The sequence below is a fragment of the Nerophis ophidion genome, linkage group LG28 (assembly GCF_033978795.1).
Source record: "Nerophis ophidion isolate RoL-2023_Sa linkage group LG28, RoL_Noph_v1.0, whole genome shotgun sequence".
Classification (NCBI taxonomy): domain Eukaryota; kingdom Metazoa; phylum Chordata; class Actinopteri; order Syngnathiformes; family Syngnathidae; genus Nerophis; species Nerophis ophidion.
In genome coordinates, this window is record NC_084638.1 from 23,178,975 (window position 1) to 23,206,362 (window position 27,388).

A 27,388-nucleotide genomic window follows, 5' to 3' on the forward strand; every position below is an offset into this window, starting at 1 on the left:
AAGAAAATTTAAATACCAAAACATACACGGACATTTCTTTGAAATGATTGCTTTCAACGCTGTTTTATTCACACCAACCCAACAAATACGACTTTTTCATCTTAGCAAATATTGACCAGAATAAGTGAGCCAGGGACAGGTAGTCGTGCACATGCAAACCCATCCCACAGCGCCAAACAGCTTCTACACAAGTGAGTCTTAGCTTTTCTACTTGTCACTCACATACAGATGCAACCGCCAAATGGCTTTAAAAATAGTGCTGCAAAGTTTGCACAAATGAAATCAAGACAGAGGAAGAGTTATGACGCAAATTGTTAAATAATTCTGTGTTGGACACTTAAGAAATAGATTTTTACAAAACCCAAAACCAGTGAAGTTGGCACGTTGTGTAAATCATAAATAAAAACAAAATACAATTATTTGCTAATCCTTTTCAACCTATATTCAGTTGAATAGACTGCAAAAACAATATATTACATGTATAATAGACAATAAAATTCAAACTGGTAAACTTATTTTTTTTTGTAAATATTAGCTATTTTGGAATTTGATACTGACATCAGTGTGTAATGGATATCACCACATGGGCTCAGGAACACTTCAGAAAACCACTGTCAGTAACTACAGTTTGTCGCTACAAGTTCAAAACTCTACTATGCAAACGCACAGCCATTTATCAACAACACCCAGAAATTCTGCCGGCTTCGCTGGGCCCGAGCTCATCTAAGATGGACAGATGCAAAGTGGTAAAGTGTTCTGTGTACTGAGGAGTCAGAAAAGGATTTTCCCAATCATTGTATTCCGTTTTTATTTACAATTTACACAACGTGCCAACTCCACCGGTTTTTGGTTGTGTAATTCATTGCAAAATACCTGTTGTTGACCAGGATTAAAAAATAAAGATTCCTTTCATCTTTAGTTGTCTTACATAGTTATCTCCATGACAAAGCAGAATTGAGAAAGTCCTTAAATCCAAAGATCACGAGCGCTGGCCATATCACAGACCTCGTCTTAGCATCGATTCTGGTGACAAAGACAGAATATCAATCAAACTTTATTTATATAGCAATTTTAATACACTGGCAAAATGTCACTTACAGTCTGAAAATCCCACCAGTTACAACCTGTAAACAAAAAGAAAAGCAATGAATGAGGGCATGTTTTTATGAGGGGCCATTAGGGACATTATTCAGAATTACCTCTTATACACACTGCTGAAGATTTCTCATATTACCAACTGAAATTTTTTTCTCTCACACACACTACTGAAACACTCTTACCAAATTTCAGTAGTGTGTGTGAGAAAAAAAAACATTTTAGTGGTTTATGTGAGAGCATTTAAAGGCCTACTGATAACGGGGATAGCAGGTCCATTCTATGTTTCATACTTGATCATTTCGCGATATTGCCATATTTTTGTTGAAAGGATTTAGTAGAGAACATCCACGATAAAGTTTGCAACTTTAGGTCGCTAATAAAAAAGCCTTGCCTTTACCGGAAGTATGTGCGCGTGATGTCACCGGTGTGAAGGCTCCTCACATTGTTTATAATGTGAGCCACCAGCAGTAGTAAGAGCAATTCGGACCGAGAAAGCGACAATTTCCCCATTAATTTGAGCGAGGATGAAAGATTCGTGGATGAGGATATTGATAGTGAAGGACTAGAAAAAATAAAATAAAACAAAAAGCGACTGCTCCGGGCGGCGGCAGTGTGAGCGTTTCAGATGTAATTAGACACATTTACTAGGATAATTCTGGAAGATCCCTTATCTGCTTATTGTTTTAATAGTGTTTTAGTGAGATTGTAAAGACATACCTCGAAGTTGGATGGCTGAGGTGAACACGCCAGTGTCTCAGGGAGAAGCCGAGTAGCTAAGCTCACAGCTGCCTTTTTGACAGCTACTGCAGGAGGATGCATAATCCACTGATGTCTCCGGTAAGATACATATCACAATTTTCCCATCCAAAAACATCCTGGTTGACGTAGAAAAACATGTTCGCTTAACCGATCTGTGTTAAAGCTTCACAACAACCAAAGAAACACCGGCTGTGTCTCGGTGCTACGGACAGCTGCAATGCACCGCTTTCCACCAACAGCATTGTTCTTTATAGTCTCCATTATTAATTGAACAAATAGCAAAAGATTCAGCAACACAGATGTCCAAATTACTGTGTAATTATGCGATGAAAAGAGACGACTTTAGCCGTAAGTGGGGCTGAGCTAATATGTCCCCTCCAACCAATGATGTCACAAACACACGTCATCATACGCGTCATCGTTCCGCGACGTTTTCAACAAAAAACTTTGCGGGAAATTAAAAATAGTAATTTAGTAAACTAAACCGGCCGTATTGGCATGTGTTGCAATGTTAATATTTCATCATTGATGTATAAACTATCAGACTGCGTGGTCGGTAGTAGTGGGTTTCAGTAGGCCTTTCAGTAGTGTGTATGAGAGTGTTTCAGTAGAGTGGATGAGAGTGTTTCAGTAGTCTGTGTGAGGGAAAAACATTTCCGTTGTTTATGTGAGAGCTTTTCAGTAGTGTGTATAAGAGTGTTTCAGTATTGTGTATGAGAATGTTTCAGTAGTGCGTGTGAGAGAAAAACATTTCCGTTGTTTATGTGAGAGCATTTCAGTAGTGTGTATAAGAGTGTGTCAGTCGTGTATATGACAGTGTTTCAGTGATGTGTGTGAGAAAAAAAACATTGCAGTTGTTTATGTGGGAGCCTTTCAGTAGTGTGTATGAGAGTATTTCAGTAGTGTGTTTGTGGGGGAAAAACATTTCCGTTGTTTATGTGAGAGATTTTCAGTAGTGTGTATAAGAATGTTTCAGTATTGTGTATGAGAATGTTTCAGTAGTGAGTGTGAGAGAAAAACATTTCTGTTGTTTATGTGAGAGCATTTCCGTAGTGTGTATGAGAGTGTTTCAGTAGTGTGTGTGAGAGTCTTTCAGTGGTGGGTGTGAGAAAAAACATTTTAGTTGTTTATGTGAGAGCATTTAGTAGTGTGTATTAGAGTGTTTTGAGTAGTGTACATGAGAGTGGTTCAGTGTTGGGTGTGAGAGAAAAACATTTAAGTTGTTTATGTGAGAGCATTTCAATAGTGGGTATGAGAGTTTTTCAGTAGTGTGAGTGAGAGTCTTTCAGTGGTCTGTGTGAGAGAAAAACATTTCACTTGTTTATGTGAGAGCATTTCAGTAGTGTATGAGAGTGTTTCAGTAGTGTGTGAGAGAAAAACATTTCAGTTGTTTATGTGAGAGCTTTTCAGTAGTGTGTATAAGAGTGTTTTAGTATTGTGTATGAGAATGTTTCAGTAGTGCGTGTGAGACAAAAACATTCAAGTTGTTTATGTGAGAGCATTTCAGTAGTGTGAATAAGAGTGTGTCAGTAGTGTGTATGAGAGTGTTTCAGTGATGTGTGTGAGAGAAAAACATTTTAGTTGTTTATGTGAGAGCATTTCAGTAGTGTGTATAAGAGTGTTTCAGTAGTGTGTGTGGGGGGAAATCATTTCCGTTGTTTATGTGAGAGCTTTTCAGTAGTGTGTATAAGAGTGTTTCAGTATTGTGTATGAGAATGTTTCAGTAGTGCTTGTGAGAGAAAAACATTTCGTTGTTTATGTGAGAGCATTTCAGTACAGTGTATAAGAGTGCGTCAGTAGTGTGTGGGAGAGTGTTTCAGTGATGTGTCCATCCATCCATCCATTTTCTACCGCTTATTCCCTTTCGGGGTCGCGGGGGGCGCTGGCGCCTATCTCAGCTACTATCGGGCGGAAGGCGGGGTACACCCTGGACAAGTCGCCACCTCATCGCAGGGCCAACACAGATAGACAGACAACATTCACACTCACATTCACACACTAGGGCCAATTTAGTGTTGCCAATCAACCTATCCCCAGGTGCATGTTTTTGGAGGTGGGAGGAAGCCGGAGTACCCGGAGGAAACCCACGCATTCACGGGGAGAACATGCAAACTCCACACAGAAAGATCCCGAGCCTGGATTTGAACCCAGAACTGCAAGACCTTCGTATTGTGAGGCAGATGCACTAACCCCTCTGCCACCGTGAAGCCAGTGATGTGTGTGAGAGAAAAATATTTTAGTTGTTTATGTGAGAGCATTTCAGTAGTGTGTATGAGAGTGTTTCAGTAGTGTGTGTAACAGTCTTTCAGTGGTGTGTGAGGGAAAAACATTTCAGTTGTTTATGTGAGAGCATTTCAGTCGTGTATGAGTGTTTCAGTAGTGTGTGTGTGTCTTTCAGTGGTGTGTGTGAGAGAAAAAACATTTCAGTTGTTTATGTGAGAGCGTTTCAGTAGTGTGTATAAGAGTGTTTCAGTGATGTGTGTGAAAGAAAAACATTTTAGTTGTTTATGTGAGACCATTTCAGTAGTGTTTTGAGTAGTGTGTATGAGAGTGGTTCAGTGTTGTGTGTGAGAGAAAAACATTTAAGTTGTTTATGTGAGAGTATTTCAGTAGTGTGTATGAGAGTGTTTCAGTAGTGTGCGTGAGAATGTTTCAGTAGTGCGTGTCAGAGAAAAACATGTCCGTTGTTTATGTGAGAGCTTTTCAGTAGTGTGTATAAGAGTGTTTAAGTATTGTGTATGAGAATGTTTCAGTAGTGCGTGTGAGGGAAAAACATTTCCGTTGTTTATGTGAGAGCATTTCAGTAGTGTGTATAAGAGTGTGTCAGGGTGTGTATGAGAGTGTTTCAGTGATGTGTGTGAGAGAAAAACATTTAAGTTGTTTATGTGAGAGCATTTCAGTAGTTTGTTTTAGTGCTTTGAGTAGTGTGTATGAGAGTGGTTCAGTGTTGTGTGTGAGAGAAAAACATTTAAGTTGTTTATGTGAGAGCATTTCAGTAGTGTGTATAAGACTGTGTCAGTAGTGTGTATGAGAGTGTTTCAGTGATGTGTGTGAGAGAAAACCATTGCAGTTGTTTATGTGGGAGCCTTTCAGTAGTGTGTGTGTGTGTGTGAGAGAAAAACATTTCAGTTGTTTATGTGAGAACATTTCAGTAGTTTGTATTAGTGTTTTGATTAGTGTGTATGAGAGTGGTTCAGTGTTGTGTGTGTGAGAGAAAAACCTTTCAGTTTATGTGAGAGCATTTCAGTAGTTTGTATGAGAGTATTTCAGTAGTGTGTGTGAGAGAAAAACATTTCAGTTGTTTATGTGAGAGCATTTCAATAGTTTGTATTAGAGTGTTTTGAGTAGAGTGTATGAGAGTGGTTCAGTGGTGTGTGTGAGAGAAAAACCTTTAAGTTGTTCATGTGAGAGCATTTCAGTAGTTTGTTTTAGTGCTTTGAGTAGTGTGTATGAGAGTGGTTCAGTGTTGTGTGTGAGAGAAAAACATTTAAGTTTATGTGAGAGCATTTCAGTAGTGTGTATAAGAGTGTGTCAGTAGTGTGTATGAGAGTGTTTCAGTGATGTGTGTGAGAGAAAACCATAGCAGTTGTTTATGTGGAAGCCTTTCAGTAGTGTGTATGAGAGTATTTCAGTAGTGTGTGTGTGAGAGAAAAACATTTCAGTTGTTTATGTGAGAGCATTTCAGTAGATTGTATTAGTGTTTTGATTAGTGTGTATGAGAGTGGTTCAGTGTTGTGTGTGAGAGAAAAACATTTCAGTTTTTTATGTGAGAGTATTTCAGTAGTTTGTATTACAGTGTTTTGAGTAGAGTGTATGAGAGTGGTTTAGTGTGTGTGAGAGAAAAACATTCAAGTTGTTTATGTGAGGGCATTTCAGTAGCGTGTATGGGAGTGTTTCAGTAGTGTGTGTGAGAGTCTTTCAGTGGTGGGTGTGAGAGAAAAACATTTCAGTTGTTTATGTGAGAGCATTTCAGAAGTTTGTATTAGTGTTTTGATTAGTGTGTATGAGAGTGGTTCAGTGTTGTGTGTGAGAGAAAAACATTTCAGTTTTTTATGTGAGAGCATTTCCGTAGTTTGTATTAGAGTGTTTTGAGTAGAGTGTATGAGAGTGGTTTAGTGTGTGTGAGAGAAAAACATTCAAGTTGTTTATGTGAGGGCATTTCAGTAGCGTGTATGAGAGTGTTTCGGTAGTGTGTGTGAGAGTCTTTCAGTGGTGGATGTGAGAGAAAAACATTTAAGTTGTTTATGTGAGAGCATTTCAGTAGTGTGTATAAGAGTGTGTCAGTAGTGTGTATGAGAGTGTTTCAGTGATGTGTGTGAGAGAAAACCATTGCAGTTGTTTATGTGGGAGCCTTTCATTAGTGTGTGTGTGTGTGTGAGAGAAAAACATTTCATTTGTTTATGTGAGAGCATTTCAGTTGTTTGTATTAGTGTTTTGATTAGTGTGTATGAGAGTGGTTCAGTGTTGTGTGTGTGAGAGAAAAACATTTCAGTTTTTTATGTGAGAGCATTTCAGTAGTTTGTATAAGAGTGGTTCAGTGGTGTGTGTGAGAGAAAAACATTTAAGTTGTTTATGTGAGAGCATTTCAGTAGTCTGTTTTAGTGCTTTGAGTAGTGTGTATGAGAGTGGTTCAGTGTTGTGTGTGAGAGAAAAACATTTAAGTTGTTTATGTGAGAGCATTTCAGTAGTGTGTATAAGAGTGTGTCAGTAGTGTGTATGAGAGTGTTTCAGTGATGTGTGTGAGAGAAAACCATTGCCGTTGTTTATGTGGGAACCTTTCAGTAGTGTGTGAGAGTATTTCCGTATTGTGTGTGTGAGAGAAAAACATTTCAGTTGTTTATGTGAGAGCATTTCAGTAGTTTGTATTAGTGTTTTTTATTAGTGTGTATGAGAGTGGTTCAGTGTTGTGTGTGAGAGAAATACATTTCAGTTTTTTTATGTGAGAGCATTTCAGTAGTTTGTATTAGAGTGTTTTGAGTAGAGTGTATGAGAGTGGTTCAGTGTGTGTGAGAGAAAAACATTCAAGTTGTTTATGTGAGGGCATTTTAGTAGCGTGTATGAGAGTGTTTCAGTAGTGTGTGTGAGAGTCTTTCAGTGGTGGGTGTGAGAGAAAAACATTTCAGTTGTTTATGTGAGAGCATTTCAGTAGTGTGTATAAGAGTGTTTCAGTAGTGTGTGTGGGGGGAAATCATTTCCGTTGTTTATGTGAGAGCTTTTCAGTAGTGAGTATAAGACTGTTTCAGTATTGTGTATGAGAATGTTTCAGGAGTGCGTGTGAGAGAAAAATATTTCTGTTGTTTATGTGAGAGCGTTTCAGTGGTGTGTGTAAGAGTGTGTGAGTAGTGTGTATGAGAGTATTTCAGTGATGTGTGAGAGAGAAAAATGTTTTAGTTGTTTATGTGAGAGCATTTCAGTAGTGTGTATTAGAGTGTTTTGAGTAGTGTGTATGAGAGTGGTTCAGTGTTGTGTGTGTGAGAGAAAAACATTTCAGTTTATGTGAGAGCATTTCAGTAGTGTATATGAGAGTGTTTCAGTAGTGTGTGAGAGTCTTTCAGTGGTGTGTGTGAGAGAAAAACATTTCAGTTGTTTATGTGAGAGCATTTCAGTAGTGTATGAGAGTATTTCAGTAGTGTGTGTGAGAGGAAAAACATTTCAGTTGTTTATGTGAGAGCATTTCAGTAGTGTGTATGAGTGTCTTTCAGTGGTGTGTGAGAGAGAAAAACATTTCAGTTGTTTATGTGAGAGCATTTCATTAGTGTATGAGAGTGTTTCAGTAGTGTGTGTGAGAGTATTTCAGTGGTGTGTGAGAGAGAAAAACATGTCAGTTGTTTATGTGAGAACTTTTAAGTATTGTGTGTAAGAGTGTTCCGGTGGTGTATGAGAGTGTTTTAGTAGTGTATGTGAGAGAAAAATATCTCAGTTGTGTATGTGAGAGCATTTCAGTAGTGTGTATGAGAGTGTTTCAGTAGTGTGTGTGAGAGGAAAACATTTCAGTTGTTTATGTGAGAGCATTTCAGTAGTGTCTGAGGGATGTGTGTGAGAGAAAAACATTTCAGTTGTTTATGTGAGAGCATTTCAGTTATGTATGAGAGTGTTTTAGTAGTGTGTGTGAGAGTCTTTCAGTGGTGTGTGTGACAGAAAAACATTTAGGTTGTTTATGTGAGAGCATTTCAGTAGTGTGCATGAGAGTGTTTCAGTAGTGTGTGTGAGAGAAAAACATTTCAGTTGTTTATGTGACAACATTCAAGTAGTGTGCATGAGAGTGTTTCAGTACTGTGTGTGAGAGAAAAACATCGCAGTTGTTTATGTGAGAGCTTTTAAGTAGTGTGTGTAAGAGTGTTTCAGTAGTGTATGTGAGTGTTTCAGTAGTGTGTGTGTGAGAGAAAAACATCTCAGTTGTGTATGTGAGAGCATTTCAGTAGTTTGTATGAGAGTGTTTCAGTAGTGTGTGTGAGAGGAAAACATCTCAGTTGTTTATGTGAGAACATTTCAGTAGTGTATGAGAGTGTTTCAGTAGTGTGTGTGAGAGTCTTTCAGTGGTGTGTGTGAGGGAAAAACATTTCAGTTGTTTATGGGAGAGCTTTTAAGTAGTGTGTTTTAGAGTGTTTCAGTAGTGTGGGTGAGAGAAAAACATCGCAGTTGTTTATGTGAGAGTTTTTAAGTAGTGTGTGTAAGAGTGTTTCACTAGTGTATGTGAGAGAAAAACATCTAAGTTGTGTATGTGAGAGCATTTCAGTAGTGTGTATGAGAGTGTTTCAGTAGTGTGTGTGAGAGGAAAACATCTCAGTTGTTTACGTGAGAACATTTCAATGTGTATAAGAGGTAATTCTGAATAATGTCCCTATCGGCCCCTCATATGTTTTCCAGATGACGCATGTTCTCCAAGTCTTACTTACATTTGCTTAAAGTGATGCGTCGATCAGTGCACCTCGCCACTGTAAAATGTTTGAAATACCAGTCGGCCTGTGTCACACACTCCAGTTTCACCTCCTCACCGTTATTCAAAAACTTCATCCCGACATATTTTATCAGTGGATATCTGCCAGTGTCCACAGAGCAGTAGGACGCTGCACACAGGAGGAAACACGGCCGTCAACTTCTTCATCCATGCGTGAAAGTTAGTTCCTTCTACCTTCGCAGGTCGGTGCGGTGGACCAGCGGCCATTGCTGTGGCACAACACTCTCTCCGGACCCACCAGCGTGTAGTATCTGGCACACTGGTAGCTCACAAACGTCTGGCTCCTTTTCACGACCACGCCGTTGGGGACGACGGGACTTGGTCCGCACCGGTCGACTGGCAAACAAAAACAAACATGGAACGGTTCTACAGGCGGATTAGGAGTCGGGTGTAGGTTTTACCTGTAATGAATTGAGGGTCACTTGAGCCGCTGTTGGTTGAAAATCCTGCAAGTGGACACGCACCAGTCACTTCGTTTTTTTGTCAAGATTGTTTGAGGAAAATGCAATGAAAAATTATTGTGAATTAACAAAAAGTTGGTCTGCTATGATTAACCCACAGGTATCAAACTCAAGGTCCAGGGGCCAGATCTGGCCCGCCATATCATTTTGTATGGTACTAATATGCTTTAAAGCAGGGGTCCTAAACCTTTTTGAAACCAAGAGCTACTTCTTGGGTACTGATTAATGCGAAGGGCTACCAGTTTCATACACACTTAAATAAATTGCCAGAAATAGCCAATTTGCTCAATTTACCTTTAATAAATAAATCTATATATATTTATTTTAAAAAATGGGTATTTCTGTCTGTCATTCCGTCATACGTTTTTTTTCCTATTAGGGAAGGTTTTCTGTAGGGAATAAATGATGAAAAAAACACTTAATTGAACGGTTCAAAGGAGGAGAAAACACCCCAAAAAATGAAAATTCAATTTTGAAACATAGTTTATCTTCAATTTCGACTCTTTAAAATTCCAAATTCCACCGAAAAAAAGGAGAGAAAAACTAGCTAATTCGAATCTTTTTGAAAAATTAAAAAAAAATGACTTATGGAACATCATTAGTAATTTTTCCTTATTAAGATTAATTTCCTAATTTTAATGACATGTTCTTAAATAGGTTAAAATCCAATCTGCACTTTGTTAGAATATATAACAAATTGGACCAAGCTATATTTCTAACAAAGACAAATAATTATTTCTTCTAGATTTTCCAGGACAAAAATTTGAAAACAAAATTCAAAAGACTTTGAAATAAGATTTAAATTTCATTCTACATATTTTCTAGATTTTCCAGAATAATTTTTTTGAATTTTAATCATAGTAAGTTTGAAGAAATATTTCACAAATATTCTTCGTTGAAAAAACAGACGCTAAAATGAAGAATTAAATTCAAATGTATTCATTAATCTTTACAATAAAAAATAAAAAAAATACTTAAACATTTATTTAAATTGTAAAAATGTTAGAAAATAAAAAGGTATATGTGTTTAAAAATCCTGAAGTCATTTTTAAGGTTGTATTTTTTTCTCTAAAATTGTCTTCATGAAAGTTATAAGAAGCAAAGTAAAAAAAAATAATAATAATAATTTATTCAAACAAGTGAAGACCAAGTCTTTAAAATATTTTCTTGGATTTTCAAATTCTGTTCGAGTTTTGTCTCTCTTAGAATTAAAAATGTCGAGCAAAGCGAGACCAGCTTGCTAGTAAATAAATAAAATGTAAAAAAATAGAGGCAGCTCACTGGTAAGTGATGCTATTTGAGCTATTTTTAGAACAAAGACACATGAACTGCATATCTTTTAAAATGTAATATCTAACAATGTAACAAAATATTATTTTTTAATAAAAATAGATACTTGAATATCAGCTGGACTTCTGATTTCAAAGCAAGTTAGCAAATTGTGCACTGTGAAAAATAACAATAGAATTTACTGTAAAATAATTTTCTTTTAAATCAACCACTTCAGATTTTACTGTAAAAAAAAAAAAAAAAAAAAAAAAGGAGCGGTACTTTTTTTTCCATTCCATTTCCAGTAATAGGTCGTAAAAAAAACACTGCAACTTTTACCAAAAAATTCTGTTGTTTTTTTTTAAAATTACAATCAATTTGTTTTTTTAGGTAAATGTAAAAAAAGAAGAAGCTAATAATCAAATGCTAGAGCAAATGGTGTCAAAATAATTTTAGATGGAGGGCCACATGGAGAAAAATCTACTCCCAAATGGGCCGGACTGGTAAAATCACGGCACGATAACTTAAAAATAAAGACAACTTCAGATTGTTTTCTTTGTTTAAAAATAGAACAAACACACTTTGAAAATGTACAAATCATAAAGTAGTTTTGATACAATTACATTTCAGTTGTTTATGTGACAACATTTAAGTAGTGTGCATGAGAGTGTTTCAGTAGTGTGCGTGAGAGAAAAACATTGCAGTTGTTTATGTGAGAGCTTTTAAGTAGTGTGTGTAAGAGTGTTTCAGTAGTGTATGAGAGTGTTTCAGTAGTGTGTGTGAGAGAAAAACATCTCAGTTGTGTATGTGAGAGCATTTCAGTAGTGTGCATGAGAGTGTTTCAGTAGTGTGTGTGAGAGGAAAACATCTCAGTTGTTTATGTGAGAACATTTCAGTAGTGTATGAGAGTGTTTCAGTAGTGTGTGTGAGAGTCTTTCAGTGGTGTGTGTGAGAGAAAAACATTTCAGTTGTTTATGTGAGAGCTTTTAAGTAGTGTGTGTAAGAGTGTTTCAGTAGTGTGTTTTAGAGTGTTTCAGTAGTGTGTGTGAGAGAAAAACATAGCAGTTGTTTATGTGAGAGCTTTTAAGTAGTGTGTGTAAGAGTGTTTCAGTAGTGTATGGGAGAGAAAAACATCTAAGTTGTGTATGTGAGAGCATTTCAGTAGTATATATGAGAGTGTTTCAGTAGTGTGTGTTTTTTTTTGTTTAAAAATAGAACAAGCACACTCTGAAAATGTACAAATCATAACGTAGTTTTGATACAATTACATGTTGTGATTGACATTATTTGTCGTTATTTATATTTTCTTAAAAAATGATGTGATAATGTTCATCAGTCAACTAATGGATGTCCATTTTCAATCTGTCAAGATAAAAAAATATATATCTAAATCAAATTACAGGATGTTAATTACGTAGTTTGATCATTTTCCTCGACTGGTGCACTAACATCATGTGGTTTATTTTGTACATATTGAGCATCATCTACAAAGATACAAAGAATTATTATTGCGACATCCAGTGGACACATTAAGAACAGCGGTTTCTTTCATTCAAAAATTTCAGGTTAATTTTCATACTTAGCAAACTCATCCCGCGGGCTGGATAAAACCTGTTTGCGGTTGGCTTAAGCAATAATACAATATCATGAGGTGAATCGTTAAGTTTTTTAAAAAATTATGTATTTAAAAGTGGCCCCCTGAGAGCAGAAATAACTTCAGTGAAAACAAGTTTGACACCCCTGGCTTAATCAATTAATTCTAGGGGTGTTTTGATATACCTTTTTCACCACACTTTCACATTTGGAGCCTTGAGCGTGGGCCAATACCAATATTAATATGACACAATATCACCATGAGTTATAGTAAAAATTCCAGACTATTAGCCCCTACTTTTTCCCAACGTTTTAAACCCCGCGGCTTATAAAATGGTGCGACTAATTTAGGGATTTTTCTTCACTGACTGCCATAGTTTACATAAAGCACAAGCAGAGACACTGCTTGTTTGTGCTATGGCGCCATCTTTCAGACAAGTTTGCTTAATGCAGGTGCTGCGGGTTGAACGTCTACTGTATTCCCTTCTGTTTAGTGCTTTGAGCCGGAACTACAAGTGCCGTTCCGTCTTCGTTTCTACTTGTACGGATTCTTCATTCATCACCCCAAGCAACGTTTGTAAGTTTTACAATACAACTACAACAATTCTTACCTACTAAAATGTCCCATGTTTGATGTCCGTAGGAACGTTTTCATGCATATTTATACTGGCTATTGTAAAGTAATCAAGCTACCGTCGTTAGCATGAGCTAATATGCTAACACGTTTACAAGTGTCTGTGTTAGTATTATTGACTTACTGTATTGTTCCAGTTTCACAAATTCACCAAAACGTCACCGTGGAGTTGATGAGTCTATTTAGCTGATTGGAGAGCTAGTGCCTGTCCATGACGATGACTTCTGTTTTGTTTGATCAGCCGTTTTACTGCCGTGTTACAAACGCCGTTCGAAAACAATTATGGTTTACGGTTTAAGTTCATTTCATATCAAAACTTTCACATTTTTAAATTAAGATATTGTGATTAATTGTGTCAAATTATTTATTTAGTTGAATCCATAAACACTGCAGCTGCGCATTGGTGATTTAGTCCGTTATTTCGATTTAAAAATACAAATCCATCAATGTTGAAATGTTAGCCCTGTATCCATACTCTGTGAGTGTTCTATATTTGTTAATGTATTTGTCCGATTTGTTGTTTAACAGTTTTTCAATAATTTTAGAAAATTGAAGAAGTCTAGGAACAGGTCTATAAATTGTAAATTGGTAGTTGTCTCCAGTCATTTAAATCGGTCCAATTTTTGCTATTTTTTCATTTTGTTGGGGAATTTGGAATGCTGCAGGTCGGTACTGTGTTTGGTGTGCCATTTCTGTGGCACACCAAAAAAAAAAAATTTTTTGAATTATGGGAAATCCGGGAATTTTTGTTTACAATTGTTGAAGTACAGCACACAATTTATGAACAGGCTGAATTTTTAGAAGATGGAACAGTTTAAAATAGATGAAAAATGTGGAAGTTGTGGAACTTTGAAGACTGCCCCATTGATTTCAATGGGAATTTCAGAAAAATTGGGAATTTCGGGAAAAGCGAAAATTTTATTGAAAATGGTAAAAAAAAACAAAAAAAACTTGAATGGCTTGAGTGAGTTGAAATAGTTGGTGTTGGAATTTTTCAAATCGATCGAGAAATGTTGAGGTAGAAACGTTATTACGGAATTTCGCGAAAACTGTGAATTTTTCCAGTTTCAAAAAAAACTTTGTATTTTTTCTTGATTAAGAGGAATGTTTTGACGGTGTAACGGTTGAAATGCGTTTAATAAAATGTGGAAGGAGTAGTCGCCGGAAAAAAGGGTCGAAATAGGGCTTTGGAAAAACAAAAATTCGGGAAAATCCAGGAATTTTTTTGGAACATGAAAAAATTATCGTATGAATTTCCAGAGCGGTGGAATGTGTTAAAGGTGCAAAAATGTGGAAATGGTGAAAGTTTGAAAAATGGGCAATTCATTTTCCATCCATCCATTTTCTACCACTTGTCCCTTTTGGGGTCACAGACAGAGGTGGGTAGTAACGCGCTACATTTACTCCGTTACATCTACTTGAGTAACTTTTGGGATAAATTGTACTTCTAAGAGTAGTTTTTATGCAACATACTTTTACTTTTACTTGAGTATATTTATAAAGAAGAAACGCTACTTTTACTCCGCTCCATTTATCTACAATCAGCTCGTTACTCGCTACTTTTTTTTTATCGATCTGTTAATGCACGTTTTGTTTGTTTTGATTTTGTCAGACACACATTCAAAGTAGGAACTACGCATGTCTGCGTTTCACCAATCAAATGCAGTCACTGGTGACGTTGGACCAATCAAATAGAGCCAGGCGGTCACATGACCGTCACACGTCGAATCCGACCTCAAAAAGTTGAAAAACTTATTGGGGTGTTACCATTTAGTGGTCAATTGTGCAGAATATGTACTGTACTGTGCAATCTACTAATAAAAGTTTCAATCAATCAATCAAAAGTGTAAAGGAAAAAAGACACTTTTTATTTCAACGGTACTTCCCGTCAAAAGCCTAAAGACTGATCGCACAGTTCCTGTCTTCACAATAAAAGTGCTGCTCCATCGCGCCTGCGCTAACTTTACAAGAAATACATTGGCGGCAAACTCCGTAGCTTGCTTGCTTGCTCGCTTGTTAGTGCTGGCTTTTGGAGACTCTTAAAGTGTGTAAAAACGAATATGGAAGCTGGACAGATGAGATGCCAAAAACCAACGACTTCCATGTGGTGTTAGACAGAAAAGAGGAACTTTTTTTCTCCTCCATTTGAAAACGTGGACGTCTGATTCCAATCAATGCAAGTCATCAGAATCAGGTAATACACCAACTTATATTCTTGTCTTCATGAAATATAGGAATCTATATGTTAAACATGCATGTATATTCATTAAAACACCTTCAACATGTCAACAAAAACGGCAAAATAAATAAATATAAATTATATACTGTATATATAAATGTATGTATATATATAAATGTATGTATATGTATTGAGATGGTCTCCTGTGGACGGGACTCTCGCTGCTGTCTTGGATCCGCTTTGAACTGAACTCTCGCGGCTGTGTTGGAGCCACTATGGATTGAACTTTCACAGTATCATGTTAGACCCGCTCGACATCCATTGCTTTCGGTCCCCTAGAGGGGGGGGGTTGCCCACATCTGAGGTCCTCTCCAAGGTTTCTCATAGTCAGCATTGTCACTGGCGTCCCACTGGATGTGAATTCTCCCTGCCCACTGGGTGTGAGTTTTCCTTGCCCTTTTGTGGGTTCTTCCGAGGATGTTGTAGTCGTAATGATTTGTGCAGTCCTTTGAGACATTTGTGATTTGGGGCTATATAAATAAACATTGATTAATTGATTGATATATATATATAATATGTGTGTGTATATATGATATGTGTGTGTATGTATATATGAGGTAGATCACCTCGACTTGGTCATTTATTAAGTAATTGATAAACGTTGAAAAACTTATTGGGGTGTTACCATTTAGTGGTCAATTGTAGGGAATATGTACTGTACTGTGCAATCTACTAATACAAGTTTTAATCATTCAATCAATCAAATCAACGAATGCCTACTGAGGCTATGGTGCTGTTAAGTTATTGTGGCTCAATGTGCCTTTTTTTAAATTTTATTTTGATGTACTATTATTTAATATATACATTATTGTTTTAGTTGCTTAAGAGATATTCCTGGCTCTGAATTTGTTCATTGCTATTTTTATGTTTTTGTGCATTATCTGTTGCCGTAATCATTAAACAAACAGGTTACTCATCAGTTACTCAGTACTTGAGTAGTTTTTTCACAACATACTTTTTACTTTTACTCAAGTAAATATTTGGGTGACTACTCCTTACTTTTATTTGGGTAATAAATCTCTAAAGTAACAGTACTCTTACTCGAGTACAATTTCTGGCTACTCTACCCACCTCTGGTCGCGGAGGGTACACCCTGGACAAGTCGCCACCTCAGCGCAGGGCCAACACAGATAGACAGACAACATTTACACACTAGGGACCATTTAGTGTTGCCAATCAACCTATCCCTAGGTGCATGTCTTTGGAGGTGGGAGGAAACCGGAGTATCCGGAGAAAACCCACGCAGTCACGGGGAGAACATGCAAACTCCACACAGAAAGATCCCGAGTCAGGGATTGAACTCAGGACCTTTGTATTGTGAGGCTGCCTGGCCAATTCATTTTAAATGGGAAAAATGTCCCGGAAAACTGGTATTCTGGGAATTTTTGGAACTTGTCAATGGAAAGCCCGTGATTCCCCAATAGGCTGAACAGTTTGAAGTTGGAACGGTTTGAATCGGGTGAAAGGTAGAGCGCACCAAAAGCTGGAGAAGAAGAAGTTGTTAAATAATAAATAGCTGAATTTTGGTGTAGAAAACCATGTGTGTGAATGTTTTGGAGTACCACTACCCTGTTTTTTCACTTTGTGCGAAAAACAAAAACAGAAAAGATGAATAAGCACAATTAATAAATATATGAGAAAGTGCCGGTACCACCAGTGGATGTTGTGGATCCGCCGTCTCCAGATGTTGGCTTTACTTCTCTGACTGTGGACACCAAAAAACACAAGTCAGATACAAGTGTCATATTCGTATGTCTCATAACTTACGGCAGTCTGGGGCCGCCGTCCAGTTGCCCCAGATGCAAAAGATGGCCTTCTTGATGTCTTGTCCTTGTACGTTGTACCCGTCTTCACACTCATACAGCAGCTCCGTATCAGAAGCAAACACTTCCTGCTTCGGGTTCTGATTTACGATGACAGCGTGGGGAATCCTTGGGGGTCGATCGCACGCTTTGGTGCTTCCTGCAACGGCACATCAAAAGAACGAGTCGAAGAATTACTGCGGATCACGAAGACGCCGACTTACTGTCGCAGACCGGCACCGAGCGCCATGATCCGTTTTCACAGCGAGCCGTAGCGTCGTAGTTTCTGTCCATGTATCCCGGGTCACAGGTTATCCTTTTTGTGTAGTCGTTCTTGTACCAGCCCACTGGGCTTGGCGTGTGGGAAGAATGCGGGACGGTTGGCGGGATGCAGTCGTTGACATCTGAGGGACAACCAACAACGGATTCAGACGTCAGAGTCGAGATCTTGGGACACAAGGATAAGAACTGTCTATGGACGTCCTCATTCATCCAGGTCACTGTAATCTCAGGGCATTCAATCGATCGCAACTGTAGTCTGACCAATCCAAGTGTAATCGTGTGATGTTGTTGCGCTGTATTATGAACGAGACAGGGTGTTATGTTTTATTTTGAGGTATTGGTTTTATTTTGAAGAACCGGATGTCCGGTGCAAGAAGTGACTCTGCGGTTTTTCCGGATATTTACTTCCTCTTCTATCAGACTTTTGATGATGAGGTAATAGTTCTTCATTGCTCTGTGTTTCTTGTGTAAATATTATTTCTAAACTTTCATAATACTTTAAAAGTTAAAACATTAATGTTGTAGGTACAAGTGATGTGTTGTTTTAAGTATTTTTTAATGCACAATTTTGTTAAGTAAGGATTAGAGCGTCGAATGTTTAAAATGTTTGGTCATAATTACACATGGTATTTACGCAGGTATCACTCCGCCAGAAAAGTAGAGACCTGTGTATGTGTTTCATGTTTCCAACAAAGGTATGTGGATTTGTGGAATTTTTTTTAATTTATTTTTTTTGTGATTAAACGTTTTTGTTATTGTAATTTAAATTATTATTTTTGTATGAATGAATGTTGTTTACTTCCTCTTCTATCGGACTTTTGCTGATGAGGTATCACTCCGCCAGAAAAGTAGAGACCTGTGTATGTGTTTCAAGTTTCCAACAAAGGTATGTGGATTTGTGTATTATTATTATTTTTTTGTGATAAAACGTTTTTGTTATTGTAATCTAATGTGTGAATGTGAGTGTGAATGTTGTCTGTCTATCTGTGTTGGCCCTGCGATGAGGTGGCGACTTGTCCAGGGTGTACCCTGCCTTCCGCCCGATTGTAGCTGGGATAGGCGCCAGCGCCCCCCGTGACCCCAAAAGGGAATAAGCGGTAGAAAATGGATGGAAAATGGAAATTATTATTTTTGTATGAATGAATGTTGTTTATCTTCCTCTTCTATCGGATTTTTGCTGATGAGGTATCACTCCGCCAGAAAAGTAGAGACCTGTGTATGTGTTTCATGTTTCCAACAAAGGTGGCCAATAAATGATGAAACGACGGAATGGTGGAGTGTCTCCTACTTAAAAAACTACACAACGCAGAATAAGACTCACTACACAAGCCTAAGACTAGATCTCACCAATCTAAAAACCGACACCAGTGAATTTGGCACGGTGTATAAATGGTAAATAAAAACAGAATACAATGATTTGCAAATGCTTTTCAACCTATATTCAATTGGATAGACTTCAAAGACAATATATTTAATATTAGAACTGGTAAACGTTTTCTGCAAATATTGTCTCATTTGGAATTTGAATATATCGCAGGTTTGTCTCTGTGCGATACAAAAAATGACTATATCGTGATATTCGAGTATATGTTTTCACGCAGTTACTTTTAGCTGCAGGCATTACACTACAGGCTTTTATCACGCTTTCTTGTCTCTCCTCACAGACAAACGCACCTTCCTACGTCCGTCACATACTGTCGCATCATACACCCCCGCAGGAGAGGTAGCAGCACAGGTAACACTAGCTGTGATGCTAGCGGAGAGGTGCGAGTGGTAATACAGGAGAAAGAAGGTGCGAATCTGGTAAATGAAGGAAGAATTAAATCCTAAGAAAAACCGCACGGGATCCATCGTCCGGCGGTGGTTTGGCGTCAAGCGGGAAGATGTCGGACAAATGTGCGGCAAAAGCGTTAAAGGCCTACTGAAAGCCACTACTACCCACCACGCAGTCTGATAGTTTATATATCATTGATGAAATATTAACATTGCAATACATGCCAATACGGCCTTTTTAGTTTACTAGATTACAATTTTAAATTTCCCGGGAGTTTCGTCCTGGAAACGTCGTGTAATGATGACGTGTACGCTAGACGTCACAGGTTTTTAGGGAGTATGAGCGCTGCGCACACACACAGCTAAAAGTCGTCTGCTTTAACGGCATAATTATACAGTTTTTTTGGACATCTGTGTTGCTGAATCTTTTGCAATTTGTTCAATTAATAATGGAGAAGTCACAGTTGGGAAGCTTTACCCTTTAGCCACACAAACACACGGTGATTCCTTGTTTAAAATTCCTGGAGGTGAAACTTTCCTGTGGATCAGAGCGCGGTCAAGAGAACATGGATCCCTACCAAATGTCAACTAGCAGGTTTCGGTGAGAAAATCGTGGTTAAAAAGTCAGTTCTTACCGGAGAAAAGCTGAGCTTGTGCCGTCCATAGCTGCCGTCGACTCCCCTGAGACACTGCGCGTCAAGACACCCGTGGAGACACCCTTCCGACTATCAGGTACTATTTAACTCACTAAAACACTAGCAACACAATAGAAAGATAAGGGATTTCCCAGAATTATCCTAGTAAATGTGTCTAAAAACATCGGAATCTATCCCAATGCAATCGCATTTTCTTTTTTTTTTTTCTAGTCCGTCGCTATCAATATCCTCAAACACGAATCTTTCATCCTCGCTCAAATTAATGTGGAAATTGTCGTTTTTTCGGTCCGAATACCACTTTTTGTTGGAGGCTCCCATTAAAAACAATGTGAATCTGTGAGGAGCCATCAAACACGTGACGTCATCGTCTGCGACTTCCGGTAGAGGCAGGGCTTTTCTTTTAGCACCGAAAGTAGCGAACTTTATTGTGGATGTTCTCTACTAAATCCTTTCAGCAAAAATATGGCAATATCGCGAAATGATCAAGTATGACACATAGAATGCACCTGCTATCCCCGTTTAGATAAGAAAATCTCATTTCAGTAGGCCTTCAAAGTAGCAACTACTACTAATTTGTAGCATCATTTGAAAAGTGCCCAGCTAGAGAATGAATATCTCCGTTCGGTGCCATACCCACTAAATGCCAAAGCAACCATTTCCAGATCGGATGAAAAAAAATAGTCAACAACAGAAGGAGATAACGTCTGTAGGAACCTACCACATAACAAAGGACATACACTATTTGATTTCCTATCACGCGGCTCATTTTTATTTGACAGTTATTGAAATATCTTCTGTGACATCATGCACAAAAGTGCACTTTATTTGTTTTAAACTATTGTAGTTGCGTTCTGTACAAAAAGTGCATTTTAATTTAGTGTTGTTTTGATACGTCATCTCAGTGACATCATGCACAAAAGTGCACTAATAGCTTGTTTTAAAATGTCTGACAATCTTGCACTTTCTGTTTTGAAATGACATGAATGTTTGTGCCACTGCTTAATAACTGTTTAATAAAATGACTTAATTGTGATTTCCCTCTCTGCATGAAAGTTTAAAAGTAGCATATATTAATGCAGTATGAAGAAGAATGTTTTAATGTAGACACATAGAATCATCATACTGCTGTGATTATATGCATCAAGTGTTCATTCAAGGCTAAAGCAAAATATCGAGATATATATCGTGTATCGTGACATGGCCTGAAAATATTGAGCAAATAATAAAAGGCCATATCGCCCAGCCCTAATTTGAGTGCTCATCAAACGCTTATTTGGAACATCCCACAAGTGAACAGACTAATTGGAAACAGATTGGGTATAGAAGCAGCTTCCATGAAATGCTCAGTCATTCACAAACAAGGATGGGGCGAGGGTCACCACTTTTTGAACAAATGCGTGAGAAAATTGTCGAACAGTTTAAGAACATTTCTCAAGGAGCTATTGCAAGGAATTTAGGATTTCACCATCCACGGTCTGTAATATCAAAAGGCTCAGAGAATCTGGACAAATCAGGGCATGTAAACGGCAAGTCTGAAAACCAAAATTGAATGCCTGTGACCTTCGGTCCCTCAGGCGGTACTGCATCACAAACCGACATCAGTGTGTAAAGGATATCACCACATGGGCTTAGGAACACTTCAGAAAACCACTGATGTAACACAGTGGTAAAAATGCCCCTGTGGCAACGTTTTTGCAATGTATTGCTGCCATTTAATTCTAAGTTAATGATTATTTGAAAAAAACAACTATTTTTTTTATTTTCTTTGGAGTATATTCAATTGAATTTGCAAATCATTGTATTCTGTTTTTATTTACGATTTACACAACATGCCAACTAATCTGGTTTTAGGTTTTGTAAATTTATGAGCATGAACTGATGAAACCCACTTAGATGAGAGGTGAAACATCTTCTAAGACAAACCAAACAGTCCCTTCATGTTTGATTGAATGCCCTGAGAAGGCATTAGGTGCATCGGGTAATACGGCGCACTGTCGAGTTTTGAGAAAATTAAAGGATTTTAAGTGCGCCTTATAGTCCGAAAAATACGGTACATGAATAAAATGATGTACCTTTAAAATATACTCATCATATTTAATTCAAGTGTTATGTTGTCTACTACTGTATTGACACATAAGATTACTTTGAATACAAGACCAGCACTTTTTTTAATAACACAAGTTTAAGACATAATAGATAATTTTTTAAACATATTTTTAATATTATTGAAGAAATAACTGCGTATTATACTTGCATGTATAACTGAATATAAGACACGTTTTTTTTATGCGGAAAAAATATCAAAAATGTCAATGCGAGTGTTTTTTATTATCATTGTTATTCATTATTATTATTACATTAATGCCTTTTGTCTTTCATTAGAGTAGAATAGTCACAAGTTTTTACGGCCTGGTAAAGATGATTGTGGTGACTTATGTTCATGTTTCCAATTGTCCTTTAGGGCAGTGGTTCTCAAATGGGGGTACGCGTACCCCTGGGGGTACTTGAAGGGGTACGTAAGATTTTTTTTTTTTAATTCTAAAAATAACAATTCAAAATATAAAAATATATTTATTGGATAATACTTCAACAAAATATGAATGTAAGTTCATAAACTGTGAAAAGAAATGCAACAATGCAATATTCAGTGTTGACAGCTAGATTTTTTGTGGACATATTCCATAAATATTTATGTTAAATATTTCTTTTTTTGTGAAGAAATGTTTAGAATTAAGTTGATGAATCCAGGATGGACCTCTATTACAATCCCCAAAGAGGGCACTTTAAGTTGATGATTACTTCTATGTGTAGAAATCTTTATTTATAATTGAATCACTTGTTTATTTTTCAACAAGTTTTTTGTTATTTTTATATATATTATATTTTTCCCAAATAGTTCAAGAAAGACCACTACAAATGAGCAATATTTTGCACTGTTCTACAATTGAATAAATCAGAAAGTGATGACATAGTGCTGAATTTTACTTCTTAATCTCTTTTTTTCGACAAAAAATGCTTTGCTCTGATTAGGGGGTACTTGAATTAAAAAAAAATGTTCACAGGGGGTACATCACAGCCTCTCTGCTGTCTGTCACCTTACAAAAAAATATGTTGATGCATGACAGATACATTAGGGACAATGACCATAGAGCTTGATGGTACAGTTACTGCCTGAACAAAAAGGCTTTTACTAAATATGAATATTATTTCATATTAATTAATTATATTTTATCATTGTAAAATCACATGATCATCTAGTGAGGTTTTATTGTATTTCCACCACAAAGTTTTGTTCATTGGTATTTTCAAACCATTGCTCACTTCTACACAAATACATGAAACTAAAAAATAATTTAAAAAATAAAACTGAAAGGTGAAATCCGGCGATCTGATTGGCTGTTAACCGTGGTTTAAATATTGAGCACGGCTACTATTCTAAAGCCCTTATCACAGCGTAAGCTATCACTCCGCCTCAGGCACGCATGACTGGTATGAAAGGAAGTTGTCATGTATCCATGACAACGGACTGTTGCAGTCCGTAGTAAAAGACAGCTGATATTTTATGATGTTAAAAAACTGGAGACTAAAGTAGTTGAATTCACATGTTTAAGGTTAACAATGAGCATTGACTTTCACCTGAAAAAAAGCGGAAGAAAAGACAAGATGCAGTGCTAATTTGGAGCTGACGTCTGGATAGGTGGGACTATTTTTTCCACAGTGAGGCTATTTTATTGGATAATATGTATTTCTGGTTGAATAAAACTACAGGTTCAAATCCAGGCTCGGGATCTTTCTGTGTGGAGTTTGCATGTTCTCCCCGTGAATGCGTGGGTTCCCTCCGGGTATTCCGGCTTCCTCCCACTTCCAAAGACATGCACCTGGGGATAGGTTGATTGGCAACACTAAATTGGCCCTAGTGTGTGAATGTGAGTGTGAATGTTGTCTGTCTATCTGTGTTGGCCCTGCGATGAGGTGGCGACTTGTCCAGGGTGTACCCCGCCTTCCGCCCGATTGTAGCTGAGATAGGCGCCAGCGCCCCCCGTGACCCCAAAAGGGAATAAGCGGTAGGAAATGGATGGATGGATAAATTGATTGAGTATTCCTATTTCATATTGCCTTTATTGGTTCCAAAAGCAATATATCACTCCAGTCCATGGTATATGCTCATTATAGCACTCTAAGGGGCGTGACTGGAGTGATATATTGTTGAATTATTCAATATTGTTGAGCCTCTATACACCCTTGAAGTAACTTACAGTTTGACTCCTAAAGAAGTCTCTTATATCCAGTTTTCTTTTCACTGACATCCTTCAAAACCTACAGCACACACGCACGCAAACAGACACAAACACAATGTAAATCACACCACTGATATTAAAATCCATCTAGCTACCGTGTGCCAGGAACAACAAATGCCGAACATGTTGACAACTTACACTGACAGTTGCACTACCTCTCGTCCCCTCGCTAGCAACTAGCATGTAGGCAATCACACGTAAGTTAGCATGAAACCGGCAACCAATCAGAGAGTGGTATTTAGGTTAGAGGTGGGAATTCTAGCAGAGACAGACATTTAACCCTTTCTGTGCCATAATCATTGACTAAACATTACGGGCAGCGCTTGTATTGATAGTGACTACACAGTAGCGGCTGGATATTGGTAGGGACGTGTCCCTAGCGTCCCTACCCAATGTCAATATTTATGGAACATGTCCACAAAAAATCTAGCTGTCAACACTGAATATTGCATTGTTGCATTTCTTTTCACAGTTCATGAACTTACATTCATATTTTGTTGAAGTATTATTCAATAAATATATTTATAAAGGATTTTTGAATTGTTGCTATTTTTAGAATATTTAACAAAGTCTCACGTACCCCTTGGCATACCTTCAAGTACCCCCAGGGGTACGCGTACCCCCATTTGAGAACCACTGCCTTAAAGGTAATGCTTTTAGCATCCTCTACAGCTTGTCTTCACGTCCGCTTTTCCTCCATACAAACAGCGTACCGGCCCAGTCACGTAATATATGCGGCTTCTACACACACACAAGTGAATGCAACACATACTTGGTCAACAGCCATACAGGTCACACTGAGGGTGGCCGTATAAAAAATGTTAACACTGTTACACCACACTGTGAACCCACACCAAACAAGAATGACAAACACATTTCGGGAGAACATCCGCACTGTAACACAACAGAACAAATCCCCAGAACCCTTTGCAGCACTAACTCTTCCGGGACGCTACAATATACACCCCCGCTACCAACAAAACTCGATTTTGCATGTCACTATAAAGTTATATAAGCCTTGCTTGTTCAATATTCAATGCAAAACTTGTTTGGATCCCTATTAAAGTTGTTCAACTTTGGCCCGCGGCTTTGTTCAGTTTAGAATTTTGGCCCACTCTGTATTTGAGTTTGACACCCCTGGTTAATGTTATGTCGAATAAGGCCTTAATAAATGCTTATTAATGACTAGTTAAGAGCCAAAAAGTTACTAATTTGCATGTTAATAAGCAAATAATTAATGGTGAATATGTTCCCATACTAAAGTGTTACCATGTTTTTTTACGGGTGCACAAAAAGAACCGTGCATGAACATCACCTTGTTCAGACAACAAAACCGACACAGTGCATAAACTCACAACAAACTACACACCTGCAAATCAGTCTGACTTCTGCTGTTTCCGTATCCGTAATACGGCGATAGGGAGAATTTTTTATTGACACGATGAGTCGGGTATGTTTTGACCTCCGCCGAACCCCTGAGGCCGACTCACCGAACCCTTAGGGTTCGATCGAACCCAGGTTAAGAACCACTGCTCTAAGCGTATGAAATGAGGATAGAAGCAGGTGAAATAAACACAATAACTTACCGTACCTATGCATTGTGGTGGAGTGGACCATTTAGCGTCCTGACACGTTGTTGTCGCCCACCAGCCCTCCACGGCCGGCTTCAGTCCATTTTCACATGCGTAGAACAACGTGGCTCCATCGGAATACGTGTCTTGTTGAGGGACCAAATAACCGCCATCCAGTGTTGGCGCGGGACACGGACGACTCGCTGAAACAGAAATCAGGAAAGTGAACCCAAGATAAATCTTCCAAATCGTTCCCGTTTGTGGCATGACTAAAAGTTTGTCGGCGTGGAATTCTGTCGGCAGAATAAAGGTGACTTTGGAGCCTGGATGCGTCCCACAATTAAAGCGCTGACCTTTCGTCACATCAGCTATGAGGAAATAGTAAACATTAGTGTCAATAAATGGTTGCTGGGAATTTAACACACGAATATGCAAACAGGCTCCGTGCACTTTAATGTGTGACTCAAATCAGATGGGAATGCCCACGGTTTACTCAGTTGTCCTTAGCTTGGGACACATTGTTCAAAGTCCCTCCCAAAATCAATGCATACGGAAAGTCTACTTTCTCGACTTCAACATGGCTTCCCAGAGAGTTGTGATCAAAACAGAAAAGGCATTCAGAAACAAGGCACTCCTTATTTAAGTAGGAATCACACAGACCAGAAACTTTTTTAACTTTCCTCTCCAAGTATTTATTTAAAAACATCAAAAATGTAGTGTTAATATTAGGGCGACTGAACTGCCAGGTTTTTTTTTTTACAGTAAAATCAAAAGATTATTTTTGTACAGTGTACATAAAAAAAACTACATATTAATAAAATTCTTAAGAAATTATATACATGTATTATATATACATTTATATTCACATATTATACATTGTTACAAGTCATCTTCGTGAAGATGGCAATGAGGTTGGAAATTTATCAGCTGTCTTACTTCAAACATATACACACATTAATATATTTACACATGTATACATATATGTATATATACATTTTATGTATATATATATATACATACACATATGTATGTGTGTATATATATATGTGTGTGTGTGTACATATACATATATAGACATATAAATACATGTACATATATACATATACATATATATATATGTGTGTGTATATATGTCTATACGTATATATATGTATGTGTATATATATATATATATATATGCATACACACACATATATATATATACAAAGACATACATATATATATATATGTGTGTGTGTATATGTACATATATGTACGTGTATATATGTATATACATACACACATATATATATATATATATATATATAGACAAACATACATTTATACAAGCCTGTTGCCCTGCAATGTATATATACATATATATATACATATATATATATATATATATAAAGTGTCATATTTGACATATCAAACATCACGATATATGTATACACATACATATAAATACATATATACATACATATACACATATATATATACACACATACATGTATACATTTATATATACATATACACATATATATATACACACACACATATACAAGCCTGTTGCCCTGCAATGTATATATACATCTATATATATATATATATATATATATATATATATATATATATATATATATATATAAAGTGTCATATTTGACTTATCAAACGTCACGATATATGTATACACATACATATAAATACATATATACATACATATATTTATATACATATTTTTTTTTTTTTTGTCCCCTTGGCCTCAGTCTGCACCCCCACTCCAGGGCCCAGGCTAAGACCGATTTTTTTTAAATTTTATTTTAATCTTCTATTCTCCCCCCCCCCCCCTGTTTACCTGTATGTCATCTTTTTTGTAAGGGGCGCTGGAAGCCGGCAAACCCGTCAGCGATCCTGTTCTGTCTCCCTGTAATGTTTGTCTGATCTTGAATGGGATTGTGCTGAAAATTGTAATTTTCCTGAAGGAACTCTCCTGACGGAATAAATAAAGTACTATCT

At 37.3% G+C, this 27,388-nt stretch overlaps 2 protein-coding genes across 4 annotated transcripts in view; one reads left to right on the top strand and one right to left on the bottom strand.

Annotated features, from left to right (window-relative positions):
• Window positions 1-47: 47 nt before the first annotated feature.
• LOC133545025 (complement factor H-like) lies at window positions 48-25,763 on the bottom strand. 2 transcript variants are annotated; one of them, XM_061890316.1, is made up of 9 exons: window positions 25,414-25,763; window positions 17,038-17,217; window positions 16,779-16,973; window positions 16,663-16,716; window positions 9,217-9,261; window positions 8,990-9,151; window positions 8,754-8,924; window positions 1,099-1,124; window positions 48-1,023 (listed from the first exon to the last, which is right to left on the bottom strand). In XM_061890316.1, the coding sequence occupies exons 1-9, from the start codon at window positions 25,658-25,660 to the stop codon at window positions 1,012-1,014; spliced, it is 1,092 nt and encodes a 363-aa protein (XP_061746300.1). In that variant the 5' UTR covers window positions 25,661-25,763; the 3' UTR covers window positions 48-1,011. The 2 variants fall into 2 exon arrangements, with proteins under 2 accessions (XP_061746300.1, XP_061746301.1); XM_061890317.1 differs by having other exon boundaries at window positions 25,409-25,587.
• tyw3 (tRNA-yW synthesizing protein 3 homolog (S. cerevisiae)) overlaps window positions 17,919-27,388 on the top strand; it is a 34,948-nt gene continuing 25,478 nt past the window's right edge. The window contains exons 1-2 of one of the 2 annotated variants that reach the window (XM_061890323.1): window positions 17,919-17,981; window positions 18,281-18,337. In XM_061890323.1, the coding sequence (XP_061746307.1) occupies window positions 17,958-17,981; window positions 18,281-18,337 (81 nt within the window). In that variant the 5' untranslated portion in view covers window positions 17,919-17,957. Of the gene's footprint in view, window positions 17,982-18,225; window positions 18,338-27,388 lie in introns of those variants that run through there. The other variant, XM_061890324.1, reaches the window with a different exon arrangement.